This window comes from Gracilinanus agilis, chromosome 1, assembly GCF_016433145.1.
Source record: "Gracilinanus agilis isolate LMUSP501 chromosome 1, AgileGrace, whole genome shotgun sequence".
NCBI classification, from domain to species: Eukaryota; Metazoa; Chordata; class Mammalia; order Didelphimorphia; family Didelphidae; genus Gracilinanus; species Gracilinanus agilis.
The window spans coordinates 631,441,696-631,466,124 of NC_058130.1; the positions used below are offsets into that span (position 1 = coordinate 631,441,696).

A 24,429-nucleotide genomic window follows, 5' to 3' on the forward strand; every position below is an offset into this window, starting at 1 on the left:
GTGTATTTTTTCATCATAAAGTCCTTCAGAATTATCTTGTATCGATGTATAGCTGAGAATAGCTCACTCTTTCACAGTAGATCATGATACCATATAGTGCTGTTACTGTGTACAATGTTCTCTTGGTTCTGCTCACTTCACTATTCATCAGTTCTTGTCTTTCTAGGTTTTTCTGAAACCAACCCTGTTCTTCATTTCTTATAGTATAATGGTATTCCATCACAAACATATACCACAATTTATTCAGCCATTCCTCAATTGATGAATATATCCCCAATTTCCAGTTCTTTGTCACTACAAAAAGAGCTGTTATATTTTTGTACAAATAAATCCTCCCTCCTCTTTTTAAAGAAATTTATTTGGAATATATAACTAGTGGTGGTATTGCTGGATTCAAGGAGAATGTAGTTTTGTAGTCCTTTGGACATAATTTGAAATTGAACTCATTAATATCTCAAGTTTCCTACATTCCAACAGCTATCATTTTCCTTTTCTGTCATATTATCCAATCTGATAGGTGTGAGGTTGTACCTCAGTTGTTTTAATTGCATTCTCTAATCAGTAGTGATTTAGAACATTTTTTCAAATGACTATAAATTGTTTTAATTTCTTCATCTAAAAACTGCCTTGTCAGATCCTTTTGACCATTTATCAATTGGGGAATGACTTGTATTCTTATAAATTTGACTCAGTTCCCTACATAATTGAGAATGCCTGACATTTTTGCTTATTATTTGGAAAACTTTAACAAACTGGAATAGAACATGTAATGTTAGGTTTTTAATTAATGAAATCTTAATGTTAAATGTTTAAATATTTTTAACCAAAAGACATCAATAAACCAAAATTAACTTATCAGTAAATTAATAAAGAGGCCCTATTGCAGGTAAACATTTAAATTCTCTTCTAAAATAGTCCAGGACAACATTTTCCCTCTTTAGTTTTTTAGCTCTGTAGTTGAACAAGTTGATAATGTAATTATCTCTGATGATTTTAAATAGACAATTACTGTATTAATGTTGAAACTCAGAAAACCAGGGATAGAGAGGAAAAAGTCATATGTGAACTATAGAGCCATCAATGTAGCAAAATTAGTTCCTTTTTCTATAATCCTTCCAACTTCCTTCCTCCAGTAGGTCAGTAAAACAGTACTTGAAATCTGGAAGATTTCCAGATTATGTATCTGGAGGATATTCTCTTATTTCAATATAACTGTGCATTCTCCCCATGTATATAGTCTCTCCTACCTTGTTTAAATTCTCATTGTGTTAATTGAAGTCTGCATTAATGCAGAACGAAACTTTCCTGGAATGAAAAGTCTATTTTTTCAATCTCAGTGTATCCATTTTGCTGAACACAAAGCCTTCATGCATAGATATGGTCATATCACTCCTTTGCTCAAAAAATTTAAGTGGTGCTTTATTGCCTACTAAGTTCAAACTTCTTTACCTAAAAGACTGGATTTGAACTTGGGTAATGCTGACTCCAGGCCCAATGCTTTATTCACTGCACTAGGTAGGTACCATTCCAGGCATGAAGCAGTCAGTACAATGGCAGTGAAAAGCAAGAGATGGAATACTGGGTTTCTGGAATAGGTAGGCCAATTTGAAAGGTTTGAAGGAGAGTAGAGGTCATTAAAATTGAAAAGTTAAGAGAGGCAAAATTGTGAAAGACTTTAAATGTTAAACTTGGGAATTTAGATTGTCATATTTGAACTTAACAGTTACTTTGGGAAGCAGCATTATAGGTATATGATTCATCTAAAGATATATAATCAATCTCGCAATCATTTTTAAAAGGCCTACTATGTGTCAATCACTTTTCTAAATGCTCGGGATACAATGAAACAAATAAAATAATCCCTGCTCTGTAAATATGGGATAGGACAGAGTACATAGATTAGTATCTTTATCTAACTCATGTCCTCATTGACAACTGAAAACATATTGTCAGGTGGAAGTGCAGACCAAAACTAAAAAAGAAAATGAATAGCAAGTAGAGGTAATACTTGGAAAGTTCCCTAGGGGCAGCTAAGTGGCTCAGTTAATATAGAGCCAAGCCTGGAGACAGGAGGTCCTGGGTTCAAATGTGGCCTCAGACCTACTTCCTGGCTGTGTGACCCTGGGCAAGTCGCTTAACCCCCATTGCCTAGCCCTTACCACTCTTCTGCTTTAGAACCAATACATAGTATCCACTATAAGACAGAAGGAAAGGGTTTTCTAAAAAAAAAACAAAAAAGTCCTCATATAATTATACTCACTTGACATTACATCTTCTCAGTTCCCCAACATGTTCCAGATAAACATCTCAGCATTTCACAGAATGTTTGAAAAAAAATATATTTTTAATTATTATAGATTAACATGATTAAATAAAATTCCACTTCTCTTTTTAGAATATATTTTCAGAATTTATAACTATTGAAATGCTGTTCCATGGTAAAGCTTTAGAAGTCTACACTGCTGCCTACCAAAATATACAGAAGATTGATGAAGAAGAAGATCTAGAGGTAGGAATAAGCTTCTTTCTCTCATTAATCTGAAGGTATACTGGGTAAGTTTTCATGATTTTGTCTTAAACTAGAACATGGTGATAGTAATGATAATTTGTACATTATAGCACTCTTTCCTTTGGATTCTTAAACTATAGACTTCTTGTGAACTACACATTCTTTGTTATACTAATTTTACATGGCTTCTTCCATTAGATTGAAACATCCTCAGTGTCAGATGTTTTGTTTATCTCTGCATCTTCCTCAGCCCTTATCCATTGAAAATTTTGTTAAATTGACATTCAACTTATGCCTTTTAAGTGTGAAATTTAATTATTTTATAGGGTAAAAAACAGGATAAATGCCTTATCACTTTTGCTTTTCAAATTATAGGTGTTTATTTAGGTTGAATTTTAATAGTGATCCTACAATTATTAATAAATTAAACTATTATAAATATAATTATTATATAGGAAAATAAATGTGAAAATCCTCCATCTCCATTCTTCATTTTGGTATAGAAGTGAGTTCTCACAGATCCAGTGCTAGAAATGCCCCTCATCTCAGTACTAGTATAGGTAAATTCAGAGGGATTAATTATAAAAAGCTGGCCATCAAGCAGTATGGCAATTGGCCATTCTACTATGGTAAGGAAGGAGCTTAGTGAAATTTTATTCATAGATTGAGCTGGATCTGAGGTCATTAGCCAGATCCCCTCGTTTTATAGATGAGGAAACTGAGGCTCAAAGGTATTGACTTGCTGAAAATCCAATTAATGAACTAAGATTTGAACACAGACATTCTAACTACACATCTAGTACCCTTTCCACTCTACCATGCTATCTTCCGTTTTTAAAGGATTGCAAAAATTAGGCATTTTAGAGATGTCTCTTTTGAATATTTATAAATACTGATTAGTTGGCTAACAGTACATGCCAATTACATTTCCATTAAAATGAAGCCATCAACAGGCAAAGCAAAAGAACTAGCAATTTTACCTAGATGATTTTGGCAAAGGAAAAAAAATTGTTTCTTCTAAGCTAAAATAGGCATGTCCTTTTATTCTTATTGTATCTGTTTCAAATATACTATATTTTTAATATATAACCATTATCCTGGATAGTAAACTATTGATTGCTTTTTTTTTTTAATTGTTTTTTAAACCCTTACCTTCCATCATAGAATCAATACTGTGTATTGGTTCTAAGGCAGAAGAGTGGTAAGGGCAAGGCAAAGAGGTTTAAGTGACTTGCCCAGGGCCATACAACTAGAAAGTATCTGAGGTCAAATTTGAACCCAGGACCTCCCATCTCTAGGACTTCCCATCTCTAGGTCTGGCTCTCAGTCCATTGAGCTACACAGCTGCTCCCTGATTGCTTTTTTTTTTTAACAGTTTCTCATAGAAATGCTTTCATGTTAAAAGCTTTTAATGTTGTAACCCAAACTTTTTGGATGGTTATACATGTGCTTAAAATTTTCTGCTAAGAGTACCTTAAAAAATCATGGTATAGTGGATTAGAGGGTAGGTTTTCAAATCAAGACATGGGTCCAAGTCACCTCTGACATATACTGGCAAATATATCCAGGGTCATATAATCTCTCGGTGCCCCAAGTATACCATTATGTTAAGACTAAATAGAACATTCTCTTGATTTGATTTATCGAATTATAGGTACAATATGGGGGTGAAGGAGAAAAATATCTTTGAATACCTGACAAAACTTTGAGGATCACTAAAATGTTTTATGAATAATCCTATTATCCAAGAAAAGCAGACTTTGGGCCTCCCTTTCCTACACTGTTTTTGACTCCAAGTAACTGTAGCTGAACAGGAAAGTAAAATCAAAACAGGGCTAAAACAAACTTATACAGAGGTGCACTTCTGATTGTGTATAACTAGTCATATTATGAAGTTGTTGGTTTTTTTAAGCAGTCTCTGTTACTTCTAAGTTAAAATTCCTGTAAATATTTTAATTATGAAGGAGCTTAGTTTTCAGTAAGACTTTAGTGGATTAATGTATTTGTAATTTTGGCTCATAGCTCTCCATCAATTATTTCTTCTTTTACTCAGCTAAAATAGGTTTTGTGCCAAAAGGTATAAATTTCCTACAATATTTCCACTGTCATTTAGTGAAATTAGCAAAAGACCAGTCCAGTTGACAGTTATACTAAGTGACACTGTTGAAAAGCAGGGTTGTCTTGTGCCATCAACCATTCATTGTTTAGACATCACAAACCTCTCTTAATTCACTGTTGAGGAGCTAGTTATCTACGAATAAACATTTCCTGAACCTTTGTTTTATTTTCAGTTGGCTTTCAAATTAATAAGTACTACCACTTTATTTTTTTGACTGCTTAAGGCAATTTCCTTTTTTTTTTTTTTAATTTTAAACCCTTAACTTCTGTGTATTGACTTATAGGTGGAAGAGTGGTAAGGGTAGGCAATGGGGGTCAAGTGACTTGCCCAGGGTCACACAGCTGGGAAGTGTCTGAGGCCAGATTTGAACCTAGGACCTCCAGTCTCTAGGCCTGGCTCTCAATCCACTGAGCTACCCAGTTGCCCCTGGCAATTTCCTTTTAGTGTCTTAAATCTTTTAGGCTTAAAGGGATGCCCTTTAAAATGTAAATTTTAATTATTTGTTGGATGAGTCCCTGTTATTTGTGTACTTGCTTCCCTTGCTAAGAGTTCCATGTTGCCCAAATTTTCTTTCCTTAAAGAGCCTAGTTCATTTCTTGTGTATAGTGTTTAGTAAATTTTAACAAATGTTTGTATAGTTTATAATTCTAATCTTCAAGCATAACTTCTCAACCTTAATCTTTCCAAAATGAAGTCCTAATCTAATAGATTGGTAGTTTGGTTTTTTTTAATACATTATTCACATGCATAATCCAGTGGAATTGCTCGTCAACTCTGGAAGAGGGGAGAAAGAGAACATGAATCATGTAACCTTGGAAAACTTAAGTGTAAATGTGTTACTGGAATAAAATAAAGATAACATGTTTTTTTAAAATACATTATTCATGCCTTTATCTAAAGTAATAAGCTATCTTTATTAAGAAGCTCCTTAACTAAGAATATTATTTGACATTTTATTTTCATCTCCATGTATAACTTTTTTGTCATTGTAACAGATTTTTCGGAGCTCTCTCTATCCACCTGACTATTCAACTCGTTTAGATATTGTTCGAGCAAATTCAAAATCTCCTCTTCAGAAATCTATTTCTATCAAGTGTATATCCGGATCAGGACAGGTAAGCTAAAACCAGAGAGTCAGTAAAATTTTTAGATATAAAGGGACCTTAGCAATCTTAAAATACTAGCTTATTATTGTAAACCTGATTCTTAATCCTTTATTGAAGGTGTAGCATAAGGCCAGCGTAACCTTAGACAAATCACTTTACCTCTCTGAGGTTCCATTTCTTCACTGATTCAACTAGATTAAAATGCCTTTATGAGAGCTGATAATTTCATTATTCTAAGTCTGGTTGGTTAGAGAATTGTGGATCTTCTTTGCATGTGCTAATACTGATTATGTCCATGTAGGACAACAAATAGCTAGTACTAGATACAAACAGAATTGGATTAATTGTCCAACTAGAATTTATTCTTGATATTGGACCTCTCTGATTATCAGGAAAAGTTTACTACCAAGCCATCAGATCTAGGAACATTAATCCTATAGAAGAACATCCAGTTATCCATTGTTCTTCATTCTTCCTCCCTCCATACCCAGAAAACCTGAAGAAACTCCAGCCTGTTTTGAGTGTCAAAATTTTAGAGTACATTTAAAAATAACTGAACACTTCCCCCCACCCCACACTTTGATTGATTCACCTCAATTCCTTTAGCACTTATTATTTATATCACTTTGATTTGGCCACTCTACTTTGTATGATTAGGTTTGTGAGCATCCCCAACTAGATGCAAGCTCATGCATTTTTTCATTCATCTAACCAACATTTTTTTTAAGTACTCATATACATATCAGTGGCATAGCCACTAATGGAGATAAAAGGGTTAGATAACAATCTCTATCCTCCAGAGCCTGGTGGCAAGAACTGGAATACAGATAACTATAATACACAATGTTGAAAGACATGCATAATCCTGAGAATTGCTACATAAAGTTGAAGGGGGAAGATGTTATTTGTTGATAATAGTGATTAAGATTTCATATAAGAGATGGCATTTGAGTTGGGCTTGGAAGAATAGGTAGAAATTCAGCCACTGAAGAGAATGGGAGGAATTTATAGGGCACACAGAATAAGTATGAGCAGTGACAAGGGACAGGAACTGTCATATTTGAGCCATGAAATAAACCAATCTGACCAAACTTTACAGTTACATGGAGAACATTAATATAAGGATGAAATTGTAGATTGGTACTACATTAAGGAAAGCCTCAAATGTTGAGTAAAAAAACTTCAAACTTTACCACGAGAGGTAATAGAGAGCCACTGGAAATGTCTGAATAAATGAAAATCTTTGACTGGGCAAGACTTATAGGAGAAATATAAGGGATAATTATAGGTCCAAGTTGATGAGGTTAATAACTAAGGCAGAAGTGGTAGAAATAAAGAAGTCAATGATATGGTGGTTGGAATCAACAAGATTTGCTAGCTGATAAGAATAGGAAAATGTAATGCCAAGATATTGACTATGAAAGACTGATTGAATTGTAGTACTCCAACAGTGAAGGAGAAACATGCAGAGAGAATATCTCAGTTTGGCAGACAGATTTTAGAGTGATGATAAACATCCAAGTAGTATTCCTTCAGACTAGTTGTAGTTGTAGAAGAGTACAGTGGAAAGAGTGCTAGATCTGAGGCCAGAGGCCTTTGCATTCAAATCTTAACTCTGTATTAGACTATGGACAAGTCACTTTTACCTCCCAGTGCTTCAGTTTTGTCACCAAGTGACATCTGAAATACTTATCAACTCTGAATTTACACTCGTATGTGCCTGGAACTCATAAGATTTGGGAGTTTACTTTCATAGGGATGATAGAGTAAATGAGATTATTTGAGTCTACAAAGAGGGGGAAAGAGGGTCCAGGACAGACCTTTGTAGAACACTTATATTAAGGAACTAGGAAGATGATGAATCAGCAAAGGAGACAGTGAAAGATCAATTAGAAGTTGAGAAACATAAAAATAAAAATAAATAGTAAAATTAATAAAAAAAAATTTTAATGGAGAAACAAAAAAGTATGCTATCTCTGAAACCAAGAGAGGAAATAATCAACAAGCATTTATTTAAGCTCAGTGCTTGCTGTGTGCTGAAAAATGCATTAGGTGCTGGGGACACAAAAACAAACAAAAAATATATATACACAGAAAGTCTATATAGAATACAAAAGAAATGCAAGGTAGTTAGAAGAAAATGAATTAGCAATTGAGGATCAGAAAAGACTTCATGTAAAAGGTAGATACTCTAGACCCAGAGGATGGTATAAAGACGGTCAGGAGATGGAAGGTTGAGTTTTGTGAGGAATACCAGCCATTTTGGCTGGACTAATAGAATGGGTAGGAGAATTAATGTAGAAGGCAGCCAGAAAGGTAGGTTGGGGCCTACGATTTTCAGTTTATCCTAGAATAGAGAAACATAGTTTGAATAGGAGTGTAATGATCATACCTACAACTAAGGAAAATCACTTTAGCAGCTGAATTCTGGAGTGGAATAGATTTTTAGGGATAGTTTTAAATTCTTCTGTCTTAGAATTGATACTATTAGTCCCAAGGCAGAAGAGTGGTACAGGTTAGGCATCTGGGGTTAAGTCACTTGCCCAGGATCACATAAGTAGAAAGTTTGAGGCCAGATTTGAACCCAGGGCCTCCTGTCTCCAAGTACATTATCTAGAATGTCATTGTGGTTAGTCTAGGCAACTGATGAGAGTCTGAACTGAAGTGGTGACTGTGAGTAGTTTGGATACCAAGAGGTTTGGGAAGTAGAAATGGCAAGATTTGGCAACTGATGAGACACATGGAATGTGTAATGAGGTTGAATGAGTTAAGAATAACATCCCAGTTATGAATTTAAAGAGACCGGAAGAATATGGTTCCATTGACAGAAATAGAGATTTGTGTAAGGGGCAAGGTTTTAGCAATATAACTTTTTTTTGGACATGGTGATTTGAGATATCCATGAATAATGAATATCCAGTATAGTCAATTTACTCAAAAATAGCATAGTTTAAGGGTGAGGAATGGAAAATGGTGATTCAGATTTTAGTAACTAAAAGATGATTAGGGCAGTTGCAATCGAGGAGTAGAACCTGATTACACAAGAAGACAGTGAGTAGTAAGGAAATAGGAGGACAGGACATGTTTTCAACAAATTTAACCCAATGAAGGGAGAGAAATAGGACAGTAGCTAAATAAAAATCTAAAGGAAAGGTTGTCAGGACTAGAGGAAATACAAACATGTTTATAAGCATATAGGAAGAAACTATGGAGTAGAAGACGATAAAGATAAGTGAGAGATCATTACTACTTACAGAAAAATTATCAAAGAGGTAGTAATGAATAGGATCAAATGAGTGATTTGCCTCTTAGAGATGAAAATGCTGAGTTTGAGGAAATTAGGAGTCAGGCATAGGGAAGCATCAGATGGCCAATCTTTAGGTGATTTGGGGATTTTGTGGGGAAGGAAAGAGGTTTAGAACAGACTCTTGGTGTAGATACTCAATAGCTGGGGGAGGGGACAAAAACAGGCCATTAGAGTTGTCATGAACAAAACTGGAGGTAGTCTCTCTCCCCCTTTTTTGTTCAGTTAGTGTAGTTAAATTTAATTGTGTTGGTAAAACCATGAAGTGGCAGATCAAGCTAGATAAAAAGGCAAGTGGGGAAAAGAGTGAGAAAATAGAAAATGAAGCTACAAAATTAAAAATTGATTAAAGAGGCAAAGAGTTGAAGGATTATGTAGTCATGAACAAAGTGTAACTGCAAAGAGTACAATTCCAGGAGATCCTGAATCCTGAGGTGAGATGGAAATGGTATTTGTTGAAATTGAGATCAGGCTGTTAGATAAGTTATTCACAGCAATAGTAAAGTCTCCAAAATTGATGGCAAGGAATGAGGATAACCATGAGGCAGCTAACAAACTCACCAAGAAAGTCAAGTCATCTGAAGGTCAGTAAATGATAGTCACAGAAATAAGAATAGTATACAGAAATTGCATAGTATCAAAAGATTTTAGTTAAGAGATAGGCTAGTAAAGGACTGGCTTTAGACAAAAAAAAACTCTTTAAATTATAGCAGCACTTTTGTTGCAAAAAAAAATAGAAAATATTCACAAGTTCGTCTGTAGTTCACATCACTGAATGAATAGTTCATATGAGTGTGGTAGAGTATGAATGTATCATAAGAAATGATGGATAGGAAGAGCTCAGAAGTTTATGAAGAACTATGAACAGATTCAAAGCTAAGTAAACAGAGCCAAGAGAATGGTTTATAACAGTGTACATGGTAACATAAAGGAAAATAACACTGAAAAGACATTAAATCCCTTTTTAACTTGGAGGAATGATAGTGTGAAAAGTATGGTGAATTTGCAGGTGCAGGAATACATTATCAGGCATTGCCAATATTTTATTTGACTTAACTTTTATTTCTTTGTGATTCATTGAGAAATCCCAGTGATGTTTTTTTAAGCATCAGTATTTTTCATATTTAAAACAAAGGTATGGTCTACATTAGGAAGCAGAGTATTCCCGCCCATTTTTCTGGCCATAGGTTAAGTGAGCTTTCCTGAGGTATTGCAAAGAATATGAGAAAGCTAAGTTTTCATTAAAGAGGTAGAAAAAGTGTAAGGACATTTGATAATGGAAAGAGATGTATGTATTCCACTGAAAAGAACTGACAGTGTAACTTTTTTTGGTGTTGTGGACTCCTTTGACAACCTAATGAAGCTTATGAAAACCTTCTCAATGTTTTTAATATAAAAATGTAATTTAATATGAAGCATATATATGATAAATTGCTTTATATACATAGATTAAATGTTTGTACTATACTTTATCACTTTAATATAAAACATATGACTACCAAAATGCAAAAGGGGGGGAGGGCAAAAAACACAGGTGAATTCCCAGACTCTTAAGATGGATGAGCTGGGGAGTCTTCTAAAGAGATTCTGGTTTCAGTAGAGTGAGAAATAAATTGGTATGGCATAAATTAATCATCCCCAAAATTTGAAGTAGAATTTAGGGAGCCTCTACAGTTTCTTCCCCAGTTATACTGGCTGGTTCTGTTTAATAGACACAGGTAGGTAGAGAATTTGTAGTCTTAGACAAGTTGTCTGGCTTTTGTTACAAAGGTTTGTTTTTCCTTTTCTCCCACAGTTGGAATGGGAGAAGAGTGAGAGAAAATAAATCCATGTTAATTTTTTTAATTAACCTTAAAAAGAAAAAATAAAGCTATCTGGGTTCAGTGAAAGGTTAAGTGACTAACCCACCATCACAAAACTAATGTGTGTGAATGACTGTGCTTGAATGTGTCTTTCTGACTCCAAAGCTGGTACTTTGTTAAAATACCTCAGATCATAAGGAACAACCATCTACTCACCCTTAAAAAAAAATACAGGGTTAGAATGAAAGCTCATGAAGGATAGGTAATTGTTCACATTTGTGTCTGCATCCCCAGTGCCTATCACAACATAGTTAGTTTGTTGAAATTTGTCTCCAGATAGAAAATCTGAAGACAGATGGCTGGCTGTTAAAATGGGAGCCTCTTTGTGTTCTTTATCCTAGAAAAATATCCTACACATTAATAAACATTAAATATTTCTAAAAAGTGGTTTTGAGAACCATTGTGACATGGTAGATAGAGGGACAGTCTCAATGACAAGAAGAAATGGGATCAAAGTAAATACTTAACCTCTTAAACTCAGAACCCCAGACAACCCTCTAAAATGCTAAGTCAAGTTAGTAAACATTTTTAAGTGCCTACTATATGCCAAGCAGTGGGACCAGCCACAAAAGAAAAGCAAAAAATGTTCTTGCTTTCAAAGAGCTCACAATCTAAAAGAGAAGCCAATATGCAAATGAAACATATACAAGTTAATTGAAAAGCATTTTAAATTCAGAGGGCAGGCAAGCTAATGGTTAATTTATATACCATACTGTATTTGGGGATAAGGAGTTTCCATGGAGATAAACTAAACCAATAAAATCACAGGTCCAGTGCCAAAAAATAAAAATGCTTTTAAGTGTAAGAAAATATAAAGCTTAACATTATAATTACATGAGAAAAGATATGACTTGATTCAATCTTTTTCTTTTGAATTTCAAGGTTTGTATTTCCTAATGATTTCTAAGTTTGTATTTAAAAATATCACTAATGTTTGAACCTTTATTAGTAATTACAGGTAACCTAAGCAAGCACAGGGTTCAAGATAAGATGGTCCTTGATGCTTATCTACTGATTTTTAAGTCATTATCCACCCACATTTTATCTGTGCTTATTGCTAGGGTATCATGTAGTGTGAGTGCATTTAATTTTTAGAATAACTTATCCTTAATACATAAGTTTTGATCTATGATTAATTTTTCAAAGGTCAGATTTTAGTAAGATTTTTTGAAAATAGTAAACTTTTTACATGTAAATATCTCATGTCTGGTTTGCTTCTGGTGGCTTATGAAAATAGTGTTGCAAATCTTCATTTATAAATGATAGGATTAGAAAAGAGCCAAATTAACAGCCTAAAAGTTTAATGCTGTGATTTATAAATGTATTGAAATCCACAAAAATTAAGTCATCCTTTTAGGGTGCATTTGCCATTACAAATTGTTCATATATCCTTCTGATCAAGGTAAAACCTTAATACAAAGCCCTCTGAAGGCCTCAGCCATTTAACTAAACCTTTTTTCATGCTGGAGTACATTGTGTTTTTCATCACAAAACATGACTTCGTTGTAGACCTAATATAAGGGCTACATGTATTTTTTTTTTTTTTTTTTTTTTTTTGGGTGGGCAATGGGGGTCAAGTGACTTGCCCAGGGTCACACAGCTGGGAAGTGGCTGAGGCCGGGTTTGAACCTAGGACCTCCTGTCTCTAGGCCTGACTCTCACTCCACTGAGCTACCCAGCTGCCCCTATATATTTTTAAGTTATTAAAGGATCCTGAAAATAGATTGGTCTGTATTCAGATAAGAAATTATTTGTTAAACTTTTAGCAGATTCCAACCACTCGGATAAGAAAAGATCGCCAAGATGATGATGAAGAGGATGAAGACGAATTGGATGTTACAGAGGAAGAAAATTAATTTTATATGTGCTTTTAACAGTTCCCCTCAAAATCATCAACTTCGGCTTATTAAATGAGTGTCAATTGTCCCGAAAAAAAAGCAATAAGAAATTAACATGTACATATGTATACATATATACACCATTAACAAATATTGCAAAAGAATCTAACAGTTTTTAAAAATAAATGTTTTGAGGAATTAACTTCACAATGGAATATGATTAAAGGAAATTTCTGTAGCCCAAAAATTAAGTAGCTAAAATGAAAAATATGCCATTAGTTTCATTCTTTAACTGAGGTTATGGTATTTGTTTAAATTTAAATTTCATCTTTAAAGAACTTCAAAATAATTAGCTTGAAAGCTATCTTTAAGATTTTGTCATATCATACAAATAGATGTGACAGTGGCCAAAAAAGAACTATCACCTCTTGGTTCCCTATGTAACTAACAGTTTCCATACCTTCATTTAAAAAAAATCAGTTAAAATTCCTTTAAGAATCATTCTGACAAGCATTGTTCCATAAAGTACTTTATGGTTTTTACTTCCTTTTTATCAATTACAAAAATTGGGAAGTTTTATTTTCCAGGTCAGATCTACCTAGTAACATCTACCTAGTAACATCTTTAAATAATCCAACAGGGGTAACTGAGCAAAAGAAATTAGTCCAAGGAAGTTGGTTGTATTTATATATTCCATTTTAAACATTGGAAGTAGGTTGTGAAAAAATGTAGCAGTCTTCATGAACTCAAAATCATAATTATGACAATGTGTGATGCTGACTTTGGAAAACCTATTTTGAGATGCTATTTCCCCACAGAGGAATGAGGCACAGGCTGCTAATAAAGAAATTCTGAAATTGTATTAGGACTTCTAAACACTAAAATGTATTCTTATTATTAATGACTCATTCTTATACCTGGAAATATCGAGTTGGGAGACATTTGAATCATAGGATTTTAGTATGTCTATGACATTTTTTTCATTTCCAGGATTTCCTTCTGGGAAAATATTTGTAATCTTATTTCATTGATCCAGACAAGCATATTTTACTAAGTGTGAAATTTATTTCCTTTGGAATACTAGAAAAGCTAACTATTCACAACACATAAAAATAAAGACTTTACAGAAACTATGTTGGTTTTGTGATTTGATTTTTAATAAAGGTAGTGCTTCTAGAATAGTTATTACAATATATAATCACACATTTTTAATACACCACTGTAAATGAACTGTAAAAACATTTAAAAGTTGGAACAATCTGATGTGTATAAAACTAAAGTTATGAGCTAGCTACATATGGGAGGTCTTCTATTATACTCTGACCTAATAACATTGCTTTCTTTTCTCCATATCTAATCACTAGTGTTAAGTTCCCTCTGCCTCAGCCTGTCCTATTTTTAAAAAAAAAGTTTTAATTAAAAATTTTTTTTCATCAACATCAAAAACTTAAGAATTCTGAATTTCAGAACCCCATGAACAAGTTTTTTATTTAACATATTCTGTAGCTGTATCAAGCCATTCCTTTATTTTCAAAAACTAATGCCTCAAAATTTCAAATGCTGACTATTTGATCCCTTTTTCTAATCAGCTTATGATTATTATGGCTCATTGAAGGATAATGGGTTACCTCAGAAAATTAGTTCTGAGTAGTTTTTAGCTCTCAACATTTCTAACAGGATAATGGTTACACTCAGTTCCTGGCATTATTTAACTACTAAAATTTTTAAAGTTCATTAGGATATTTTCAAAGCAGTTTTTCTTAAGGATGCCACCTTGGTACAGATTTGCCAAGCCCTTGTGTTATACAGACCAAATGCCAATGAAATTTAAATCATAAAAAATACCCAGTAAATTATACTTAATATTAATGGAGTACATTACCTTCATTACTGCAGTTTTAAAAGTTCTGTTAGAAAATTTGGTTAAATCGTGACCTCTTGTGACCTTTGTACAATTTGTTTAAAAACACATTTGATAAAATGCTTAACTTCCTATTTGAGGGCTATTAATGACTCTCCCTGTCTTAAATGTTTTCAGTCACAGATTTATGACATTGTCTTTGATACTCAATAGAATGATGGAAAAGTTTGACATAATCCCTTACTTATAGTTCATTAGTGCAGTGATGGGCAGACTAAGAGGGGGCAAAATGCTCATCTGTCAGTCGGTTTCTAAGGCAACTCTTTGTAAAATTTCATTGTATTGCATCCTACTCATTTTATTCATCAGATTAGGAATAATGTCACTGCAAATTGATAGAACATTTCAGGGCCCACCCCCCAATCTGGCCCACCCATCACTGCATTAGATCACTAGCATCACTGTCACTTTAAATAGGCTATTTTTTTCTCAAAGTAAATAGATTTAACATATGCTTCAGCAGCCACTGATGCTGTGGTATACTGAAAACTATCAAGATATTGGTGGGCTGGGTTTGAATACAATGATTGGAATATTTCTAAGAGCTAATAGATGAGTTTTTATTTGGTATACTGGGAAAGGAAATCCTGACATTAAAATCATAGGAAAACTATAATTATTGAACTTTAGAGTTAAGGATCTTAGAAATAATATGTCCAATTCCCTTATCCATATGAGAAAACAGGAAGCCCAGAAAAGGTTAAATGACAACCTGTCACATTAAGAGATGGGATGCATTTGAGGAAAACCTTAATGGTTAAAACATAACCATCCCAAGTTAATAAGCTGGAGAAAGTTTGTAGGAACCATCAAAAAATAAAAATCTAGGGGGGGCAGTTAGGTGGCTCAGTGGATTGAGAGCCAAGCCTAAAGTCAGGCAGTCTTAGGTTCAAATGTGGCCTCAGACACTTCCTAGCTATGTAACCCTGAGCAAGTCACTTAACCCCCATTGCCTAGCCCTTACCACTTCTGCCTTGGAACCAATACAAAGTATTGATTCTAAGAAGGTAAGGATTTTTTAAAAATACAAAGTATTGATTCTAAGAAGGTAAGGATTTTTAAAAAATAAAAGTCTGGGGGTCAACTAGGGTAGCTCAGTGGATAGAAAGCCAGGTCCAGAGCTGGGAGTTCCTGGGTTCAAATCTAGCTTCAAATATCTCCTACCTGTGTGACTCTGGGCAGGTCATTTAACCCCAATTGCCCAGCCTTCACCACTCTTCTACCTTAGAATCAATACTGATTCTCAAACAGAGGGAACAGGTTTGGTTTGGGGGGTTTTTTTGTTTTGTTTTTTTTTTTTGTCTAAAAGAAAAGCAATTTTGTTTGTAGGTTAGAAGCCTATTGGCAAATATTTTGTACAATGACCTGTTGCTATACTGATAAAATATGACATTTTCTATGTTAAAAGTGAAGGTATTGGGGGCAGCTGGGTAGCTCAGTGGAGTGAGAGTCAGGCCTAGAGACAGGAGGTCCTAGGTTCAAACCCGGCCTCAGCCACTTCCCAGCTGTGTGACCCTGGGCAAGTCACTTGACCCCCATTGCCCACCCTTACCACTCTTCCACCTGAGACAATACACCGAAGTACAAGGGTTAAAAAAAAAAAAAAAGTGAAGGTATAAGACACCTTAGTATGTTAGAAACGGCTAAACCTAATGTAAAAGCAACTTTAAAATTAATGGGTACTTAACATGTTGTGATGTATTTGCTATATTAGAATTCTCAAAATGACAGTACCATAAGTATCTGCTGAAATGAAATCCATCAATTAACTTCACAAAAGCTGCAAAAATTTTAAATACTTCCAGAGCTTTGTACCAATATATCGAAAAATATTCATAAAACCTGATTTTATCAGTTCTCTTTGACTAAGGTAATTTACATCTTTGAGAAGCAGGAGGGAAATGAATGCCTGATTTAAGTCCTGACCCTACCACTTACTAGTTGTGTGGTTTTATGCAAATTATTTTACATCTGAGTCTTAATTTCATATCTATAAAAAAGATTCCAAGATCCCTAAAAGTATCTACCAGTAAAATCTACTAGAACCATCTCTTTTGGAACCAGAAGTGATAAATATTAACTATGCAAACTTAGATCAACTGGCATTTAGCTCTGAGACCATTCTGGTCTGTTCTTCCTCAAAGAAACCTCGAGTTCCTATTTTATATTACATCAGACTCATACTTATGTAGTTAATAAATCAAGGTGTCTTAAAAAATTTATCAGGTATTATTGGAAAGAAAAATAGTGTTATACACTAAGAATAAATCTGATCCTATCTACTTGTGAATACATTTTTGTAAAAAAAAAAAAAAAAAAACCTAATAGGGTTTTTACAAAAACAAATAAACATTGAATAGTTGGTCCATTCAGCTGTATCTTTATTTTCTCTGTAAAGTAATGAACATGGAAACTTTAAGAATCCCTGTGAACATATGAAACAATTTAACAAGTCTAATAAGATTTTCACAGAAGAAATTTTCAAGTTTACATTCTGTCCATTTTGAAATATTTAACATGGGACTAAATACAGTATTATCCCAGTTGGAGATTAGGAAATTGTATTTGTACAGTCAGGTAAGCACTGAAAATGTCATACCTGAACAATCATTTAACATTTCCTTAAACATTTGTATAAAGATACTGTGGACTGTGAAAAGGATTAAAATGTCCCTTTTCCCAATGAGTTACAACTCTACTTTTCAATTCTTGAAGTTAAACTATGAAATTTACATAAATCATTTAAAGGATTAGTGCTATCTTCCACTGTCAAAGAATAAGCATAATGAAGTTGAAAATTTTAAAAAGTTAGATGGCAATTTGCACACACACAAAAAAAAAACCTTATGAAAAAAAGATCTAAACATTCCACTATTTACAACTTGTTCCATTCACAGAAATGGTCAAAATGAAAGGTTTGGGGGTTTTTTGGTAATTAAAAATAAACACTTTTTTTTTATACAAATGCATTTTGCTGCACCAATACTGTGGGGGAAGGGAGGGATTAGGAAGGGGATTTCAATTTATAAGTAGCCTCAGAGCAAAATTAGTTTAACTTTACGTGGGCCAACTGGTCTGTCATTCAGATCATTAATAGCAGCCATAGCCTCATCATAGTTTACCATTGCAACAATGGCCTCCCCTAATGGTAATCCTTGTTCATTATACTGTATTGAAACCGATTCCGGTATTACTCCATAACCATGGAAAAAGTCCAAGATTTCATTGACATTTGCTTTAAATGGAAGATTCATTATTTTAATAGGAGTTACTCTACCTGAGCCACAATTGAAATTTGGATCAGGCATAAATCTTCCCTCTGGAAAGCCTCCCATGTTATTGTTTCCAAAATCAAACCTGCCGAAAGGTTCACCTTCAGGGGGTCCAAAATTCATGAAAGGACGAGGACCTCTGAAATCATCAGGTGGGCACATGAAATCATCAGGAGGAGGTCTAAAATTATCAGGTTGCCTGAAATCATCTGGAGGGTGCCTATCTGGAGGGTGCCTGAAATCATCTGGAGGGTGTCTGTCTGGAGGATGCCTGAAATCATCTGGAGGGTGTCTGTCTGGAGGATGCCTGAAATCATCTGGAGGATGCCGGAAATTGTCAGGTTGTTGACGAAAATCCTCTGGGGGATGCCGGAATTTTCCAGGGGGGCCAAATGAATGTACAGACGGTCCTTGTGTATCAACTGAATGGGAATGTTCATCTCTATCTCGTGTCTGTGAATGATCTTGCATTTTCTCACTTGGGATCGATGAAATATTTACACCAAACTCCTGCATTTGTTCCTCAGATATAAGTCTTAACAATACCTCTGTTCCCAAGAACCTTCGCCTGTTTAAACTTTCAGCTTTCATCGCCTGTTCTTCTGATTTAAATTTCACCAAAGCCTCTCCCAGACCAACTCCTTTGTCATCATAAAGCAAGTAAACATCATCCTCATCAATAGAAAACCCGGCAAAGAACTTTTGCACCTCAACTTTAGTGACATCAAATGGAAAATTTCTTATATATATGCACAGCTTCGGGCCAGAATGTCCTTCCCGGTAGGTTTTTTCTGGGATATGCCCAGGTCTCTCTCTCCCAACTGACCCTGATCTTTTCTTTTCATAACATTCAATGAATTTCAGCATTGTTTTTTTAGATATAGGATCGATAAGAACTTGACGATGAAATAATATAAATTTGTGCAAGGCGAGAGCCGAATTATAGTCTCTCAATGTCTTGAACATCACAAAGGCAGATCCTGTTCTTTTCTGATCCTTATACAAAAATTTAATCTGGTCACTGGCCAGATCAGTATCTCTAAAGAAATTTTTTATATCTCTCTTCTCAACACTCAGTGAGAGATTTTTTAGGTGAACATAAAATCCATATTTGTGAGGGGAACGAGAGCGTCTTTTCATTCTTCTTGGAGATTTTGATCGCGATCGTTTTTTTGAATGTGCATCATTTATTCCTCTTTGTGGAGAACGCTCTTCACTTCTGAAATGAACTTCATCCTTTATATCTGCACTACCGCCACAGTCAATCCATTGTTGCTCTGAAGCTGGACTAACTTCAACAAATCTTGAGCCCATGTAATGTCTATGGCGTTGAAGCCCTCCTAAAGCATCATGAGATGTAGCAAATTTTACCAAGCAATCACCATTATTTCGGCCAGTAGGATGTTTTAGTAAAATGATTCCATCCACACATAATCCAGGAAAGAAAGCACGTACTTCATCTTCAGTTGCTGAGTATGGCAAGCCACGTAAAAATAAGTAACGATTATCTGATTTGAATGTACGTGTTTCTTTTCTTGGCCCAGTAATACCATGTCGTGTACCATTGGTATGAAAACCAGCCTCTGGATCATCTGAAGGATCATAGCCAGGTTTATTTATTCCTTTCTTAATAGCCTCAACTAAATTAGATAGGCTGCCAACCCCTGATGCACCAGAACTACTAGATCCTGGTCTTTTGGAGCCTGATATCAGTTCTCTTCCTCCACGATCAAATCTTTTTCGTTTCATTTCTATGGTATTCTGCATTTCTGTCTTGCTGCTAAGAAAAAGCTCTACAGGAGAGTCCTTGATAAACCCTCCTGACCGACTCATGGCACGTCGTGCATCTTCATCTGTTGCAAAAATAATAAAAGCCTCCCCAATTTCTCCTCCAATTATATGCACTCCTCCATCAGGAATATTCAATCCCGAGAAGAAGTGACGAATATCCACAGGCCCCGCAATAACAGGAAGCCCCTGTAAACGGATGACTACAGCCATGCTGAGCTCAAACCACAGCAATAATGACCTGCAGACAAAAAGGTACACATAATAGCAAGTCTTATTTTAGAATATCTTAGCACAAACTAAACCTTTAATTACTAGTTTCTGTCTCATTCAAGATTTATGAATGAAAGCGAGACTCAAGTTCACAAAACATATTGATCCTATCTTATTCTTAAGAAATCATGGGAAGAACTTTATCCCAACTAAAAAAAGTAAAAACAACTTCTTCCTCTAAGAAACATCCCTGATCACCTGCCCTGCACAATCCAAATGCCAAAAAAGAAAAAAGAAAAAAGAAAAAAATCAAATCTTCCATGGCATGGCTTCAGCCTGCCAATTGCTGCTTCATACCAAGACCAAACTCGTATCAGTTTGACTTAGAAATCTCTCTTTCACTGAAAAGTCTTAACTGATAGAATATTAAAAGACAAAAATAAAAACATTTGAATTAAAATAATTCACCACCATGATGAATTTTGTTCTCAGACAAGTTCTATCAGTGGATGATTTCTGCTCACCAATGTAAAACTACCTAGCAATGGCGCACTGTAGATCAGACATAAAGAGCAGAAGCCATGAGTACCCAGGTGTACAATTCTATTTTTCCAGGTAGAGTTCTGTGAGAAAAGCCATGATCTTTGACAAGGCTCAGTGAAAAGCATTACGCTCTAGACAGCTTACCTGTTTGTTTATTTTTTTTTTTCTCGAAGACCTGATAATTCTGTAAAACCAACTTAACTGTGGAAAGAAAATGAAACATAATTAATGCCTGCTCCATCTGTATTTTGTCTTAAACAATGCCAGATTACTGTAGAATGTCCATTTCAGTGGCTATAACACAATAGTGAAGCACTGTAAGGAACCACAACTATGGGCACATTATTATGGAATGTTCTTCTTTGTTCCAAGGGCAAATCAGGTCTCCTTCAGCAAAAAGCCACATATTGTGCCTTTGCTTAAATATTTTTTTTAAGTAATCTGACTGATTCCATTTTAGAAGTGGAAAAGAAAATATAAAATGAGAATTGAGGTCAGCAAATGGTGGAAACATGCTTGAAATTAGGTGATGATCAACTGTTCCACAGTGAATAGTTGAAACTCAAGAGCTCCAAGACTGCTAGGAGGAAAACCCTCCATTACTTCCATCCACAAAAGGAACAAAAATCCAGCTCATGATTATGATTGTATTAATGTTCAACTCCTCTTCCTTCCTCCTTTTTTGAAACTGACCAAAAAAAAAAAAAAAGCAATAGCCCAAACATTCAAAGTACTAAGGAAAGAAAACCCACAAAAGACAATGCCTGAAATCATTCTGTCATATGTAAACTACAAATCCAACCTAACCAAGTGTCACCACCTATGACACTTGTAGATAACTACATACATGGTGCCTAACTTTGAGACAGAAACAAACTTTCATATACTGAGCTTTAAAAAACACAAAACAACTAGTTTTCAGCAAAACCTTGAAACAATTCCTACACCATCATGAAAATCAAATGAGATTTTACTGAACGGAAGCATAATCTAGACTAGAATTCCTATAGATAATTACTGTTTCACAAAAAAAATGTGATTACCTAAAAAAACCACTATATTCCAGTTACCCACCAAATCAGTCAGGCAAAGCAGCAAGTTATCTGTACAATTCAATCTTAATTCATTTCAAAACAATCAAAATGCACTTGTTTACAAAAAATTCTAAATAAACTGTTGAAAGATAAGTGAAATACAGTAACATCACATTAATTTGGAATGTTTCACATTTATACATCACTTCAACATAGAATATTCTCACAATAATTCTGAGACAGGTTGTACAAGTATTACTATCTCCATCATAGACTGAGAGGTGGAATATTACAGATAAGTGAGATTCAAGCAGGTTGAAATGACTTTCTCATGGCCACAAAAGTAAGTGCCAAGGCCAGAACTGAAACCAAGTCTTCTGATTCCAAGGCCATTGAACTTTTACACTACACCAAACTTACTCTCAATGAAGGGAGTTTAAAGAAAGGACAGTCAGAATTAATCAAAGGTTCAAATGATGGAATTTTTTAGAAAAGTGTTTTTTACTACTTTCCAAGTCAAGTAGAACTAAAAATATATCCAATTAAATGTCTTTACTAAGCCTTATGTAGTAAACAAATAGGCTTCTTCTGTAATTAATTTTATATTTTTAAAATTAAAACTGGAAAACTGTTTAAATTAGGGAAATTAAACACAGCCTCACTCCTAAATATTTTCATACCAGAAAATTTTAACCCAGTCTTTGTCTTGAATTAGGATTAATTTCAAATTAATGAAGTTTACTGTAACTATGCTAGCCATCAAGAAAAAACTACCAGGAATTCTTTTCTTTTTATAAAGCAGTATCTAGAACACTCTCAAAAAGTAGATGTAAACACTCTAAACCTCTGTGAGCTTCTCTAGCACTAGGTCTATGCATAACTACAGAATTTTCTACCATGCACAATGTCCAGCATACTTTTTTATTTATGATTAAAAGACAAATGAAAACAATATTAACTATAGAACATAGGGTCACACCTCCTCCTAAAGTAAGGTAAAATTATGCTTATCATAAACTAAAATGAACTGGCTTCCTACAGCATTTATATTCCCTACAGCTATAAAAGAAAATTTAAGCCTGAAGCTTTTTGAGGAATATGGTGGTTTGTTAAAGTGTCAGGTTCAAAACCATCTCTAAATGACACTGATAATAAAAATACATTTTTTAAGTTGTTCAGGGAACACTTAATGATTCCATCACAGGAATTATACTATTGTTTTTTCTTTAAAGGTGGTAGCAAATAGTATTCCAAAGAAGCACCCCAGCTACACCTAACATTCCAATACATTTCATAAAAACATTTTGATCTTCAGAGTAATATGGGTAAGTTTTTCACTCTATAATGAAATCCATCTGGCATGCTAACCAAACACATCCAAAGGTCATCATCTTTCAAAAGTTTGTTGAACTACCAAGTTGCTTCTTTAAATTAAGTTTGCCTGTTCAGGTCTACCCTCTCACACACACTTACAAACACTTACACACAGATACGCACACACAAATTAGACAAAATGACAGTAACACAAAACACATTCAACCATACTCTAAACTAAGTAGAGAAATTTAAGTCAGCCTACTTTTGTTGATTTGCACACGGATTGGCTAGCTACAACAAAAAACTTGAAATGAGAAGGCAAGTTACAATAAAGTTCATTTAAAAGCGAACTCAACTGCAACAAAGACACCGAGATTACACAACCACTAAAAGCAAAAATGTTTTTTACCGATTCTTCCTTAAAAATGAACAAATTATAGTCTTCCTCTAATTTGAACCAAAAAACACACGTCCGCAAAAAACTGCTATTCAATTCCGACATCAATTCCGCTCTACGTGCCTTTAACTAGTTACACCATCTGTTGACTTCCAGACAAGACGACTAAAAACCGTGATTTTCCTTTCAGATTCTTAGAACAAACGTGATCGATACCATAACTCTTCAGAAACCCCCAACAACTCTAAGGGTGTCTCTGTTCCTCTGGCATTCTCAATTAGTTTCTAGGATCGGTGGACTGTCTATCTGGGTGTCTTTGGGAACGATTCTCTCAAGAAATTGAGCGCCAAAGCCACTGACTGACTGCCCAGAGCCTTAGTCTCCGATAGACACAAGAAAATAATGGAGACGATGGATTCCACGGGGTGCACGGGATTCCCCTCAACATCCTCCATCCTCCTCAAAGGGGGGGTCCTCCAGGGGCCTCCATTACCACGGGTTCTAGAGCCAAATGCCGTTAGAGTCCGTCCACATTCCCAAGAGAGTCAAGCGGCTCCTTCGTTCCCGCCAGGCCAAGGTCGCCAGATGGGATCCGACGCCGTCCCCCAGGCCCGAGGCCAGCCCCCTGGGTCAATCAAGCCCGACCTCGCAGGCGACCTCCGTCCGTCTCCCTGGCCGGGCCGAGGGCACTCAGTCACTCACTTCCCCCAGGAAGGCTAGCACCCCTATCCCGCGGTTCGGCCAAGGTCGCCCGCTACTTCCATCCTACCTAACTCGGGGGAGCCGGGGGGTAGGCACGCGGCTGCCGCCTCCTGCCTCCCCGAAATCGAGGAGGGCCTGGGCCTCCCCCGACCGTAACTACGCTGGAGGGCCAGAGCCACGGCCCCAGAGCACAGAAGAGGGTGTTAACACGTAGAGAGAGGAGGGAAAGAATCAGAGAGAGGGACACGGGCAGCGGCTGCCCGCGATCGGGAGGACCGCGCGGCGGGGAGCTACGGCACAGCGCTCGTGTCCGGGGCGCTGCCCAGAGCAGTGGCGGCGGTTACTTCCCTGCGCGGCCGCCGCTACCACTGCCGCCGCCGCCGCCGCCGCCGCTACTGCTGCTGCTGCCGCCGCCGTTTCCGCCGCTTCCTTCTCCGGCGCGGGCGGGACCCGCCTTGGCCTCGGCTTCGGACCCGCTTCCTCCCCACCCCCAGCACCCCCCCC

General features: G+C 35.7%; 2 protein-coding genes across 6 annotated transcripts in view; one reads left to right on the forward strand and one right to left on the reverse strand.

Annotated features, from left to right (window-relative positions):
• CIBAR1 (CBY1 interacting BAR domain containing 1) overlaps window positions 1-13,871 on the forward strand; it is a 44,144-nt gene extending 30,273 nt beyond the window's left edge. For 2 of the 4 annotated variants that reach the window (XM_044668413.1, XM_044668401.1), the window contains 3 exons: window positions 2,396-2,509; window positions 5,624-5,743; window positions 12,667-13,871. In XM_044668413.1, coding sequence (XP_044524348.1) covers window positions 2,396-2,509; window positions 5,624-5,743; window positions 12,667-12,756 — 324 coding nt within the window. In that variant the 3' untranslated portion in view covers window positions 12,757-13,871. The remainder of the gene's footprint in view (window positions 1-2,395; window positions 2,510-5,623; window positions 5,744-12,666) is intronic. The other 2 variants (XM_044668420.1, XM_044668407.1) reach the window with 2 other exon arrangements.
• A 3,152-nt stretch (window positions 13,872-17,023) lies between these two features.
• RBM12B (RNA binding motif protein 12B) lies at window positions 17,024-24,284 on the reverse strand. 2 transcript variants are annotated; one of them, XM_044658192.1, is made up of 3 exons: window positions 23,993-24,284; window positions 20,620-20,676; window positions 17,024-19,960 (listed from the first exon to the last, which is right to left on the reverse strand). In XM_044658192.1, the coding sequence occupies exon 3, from the start codon at window positions 19,930-19,932 to the stop codon at window positions 17,695-17,697; it is 2,238 nt and encodes a 745-aa protein (XP_044514127.1). In that variant the 5' UTR covers window positions 19,933-19,960; window positions 20,620-20,676; window positions 23,993-24,284; the 3' UTR covers window positions 17,024-17,694. The 2 variants fall into 2 exon arrangements, with proteins under 2 accessions (XP_044514127.1, XP_044514126.1); XM_044658191.1 differs by lacking the exon at window positions 23,993-24,284 and adding an exon at window positions 23,717-23,959.
• Window positions 24,285-24,429: the final 145 nt, after the last annotated feature.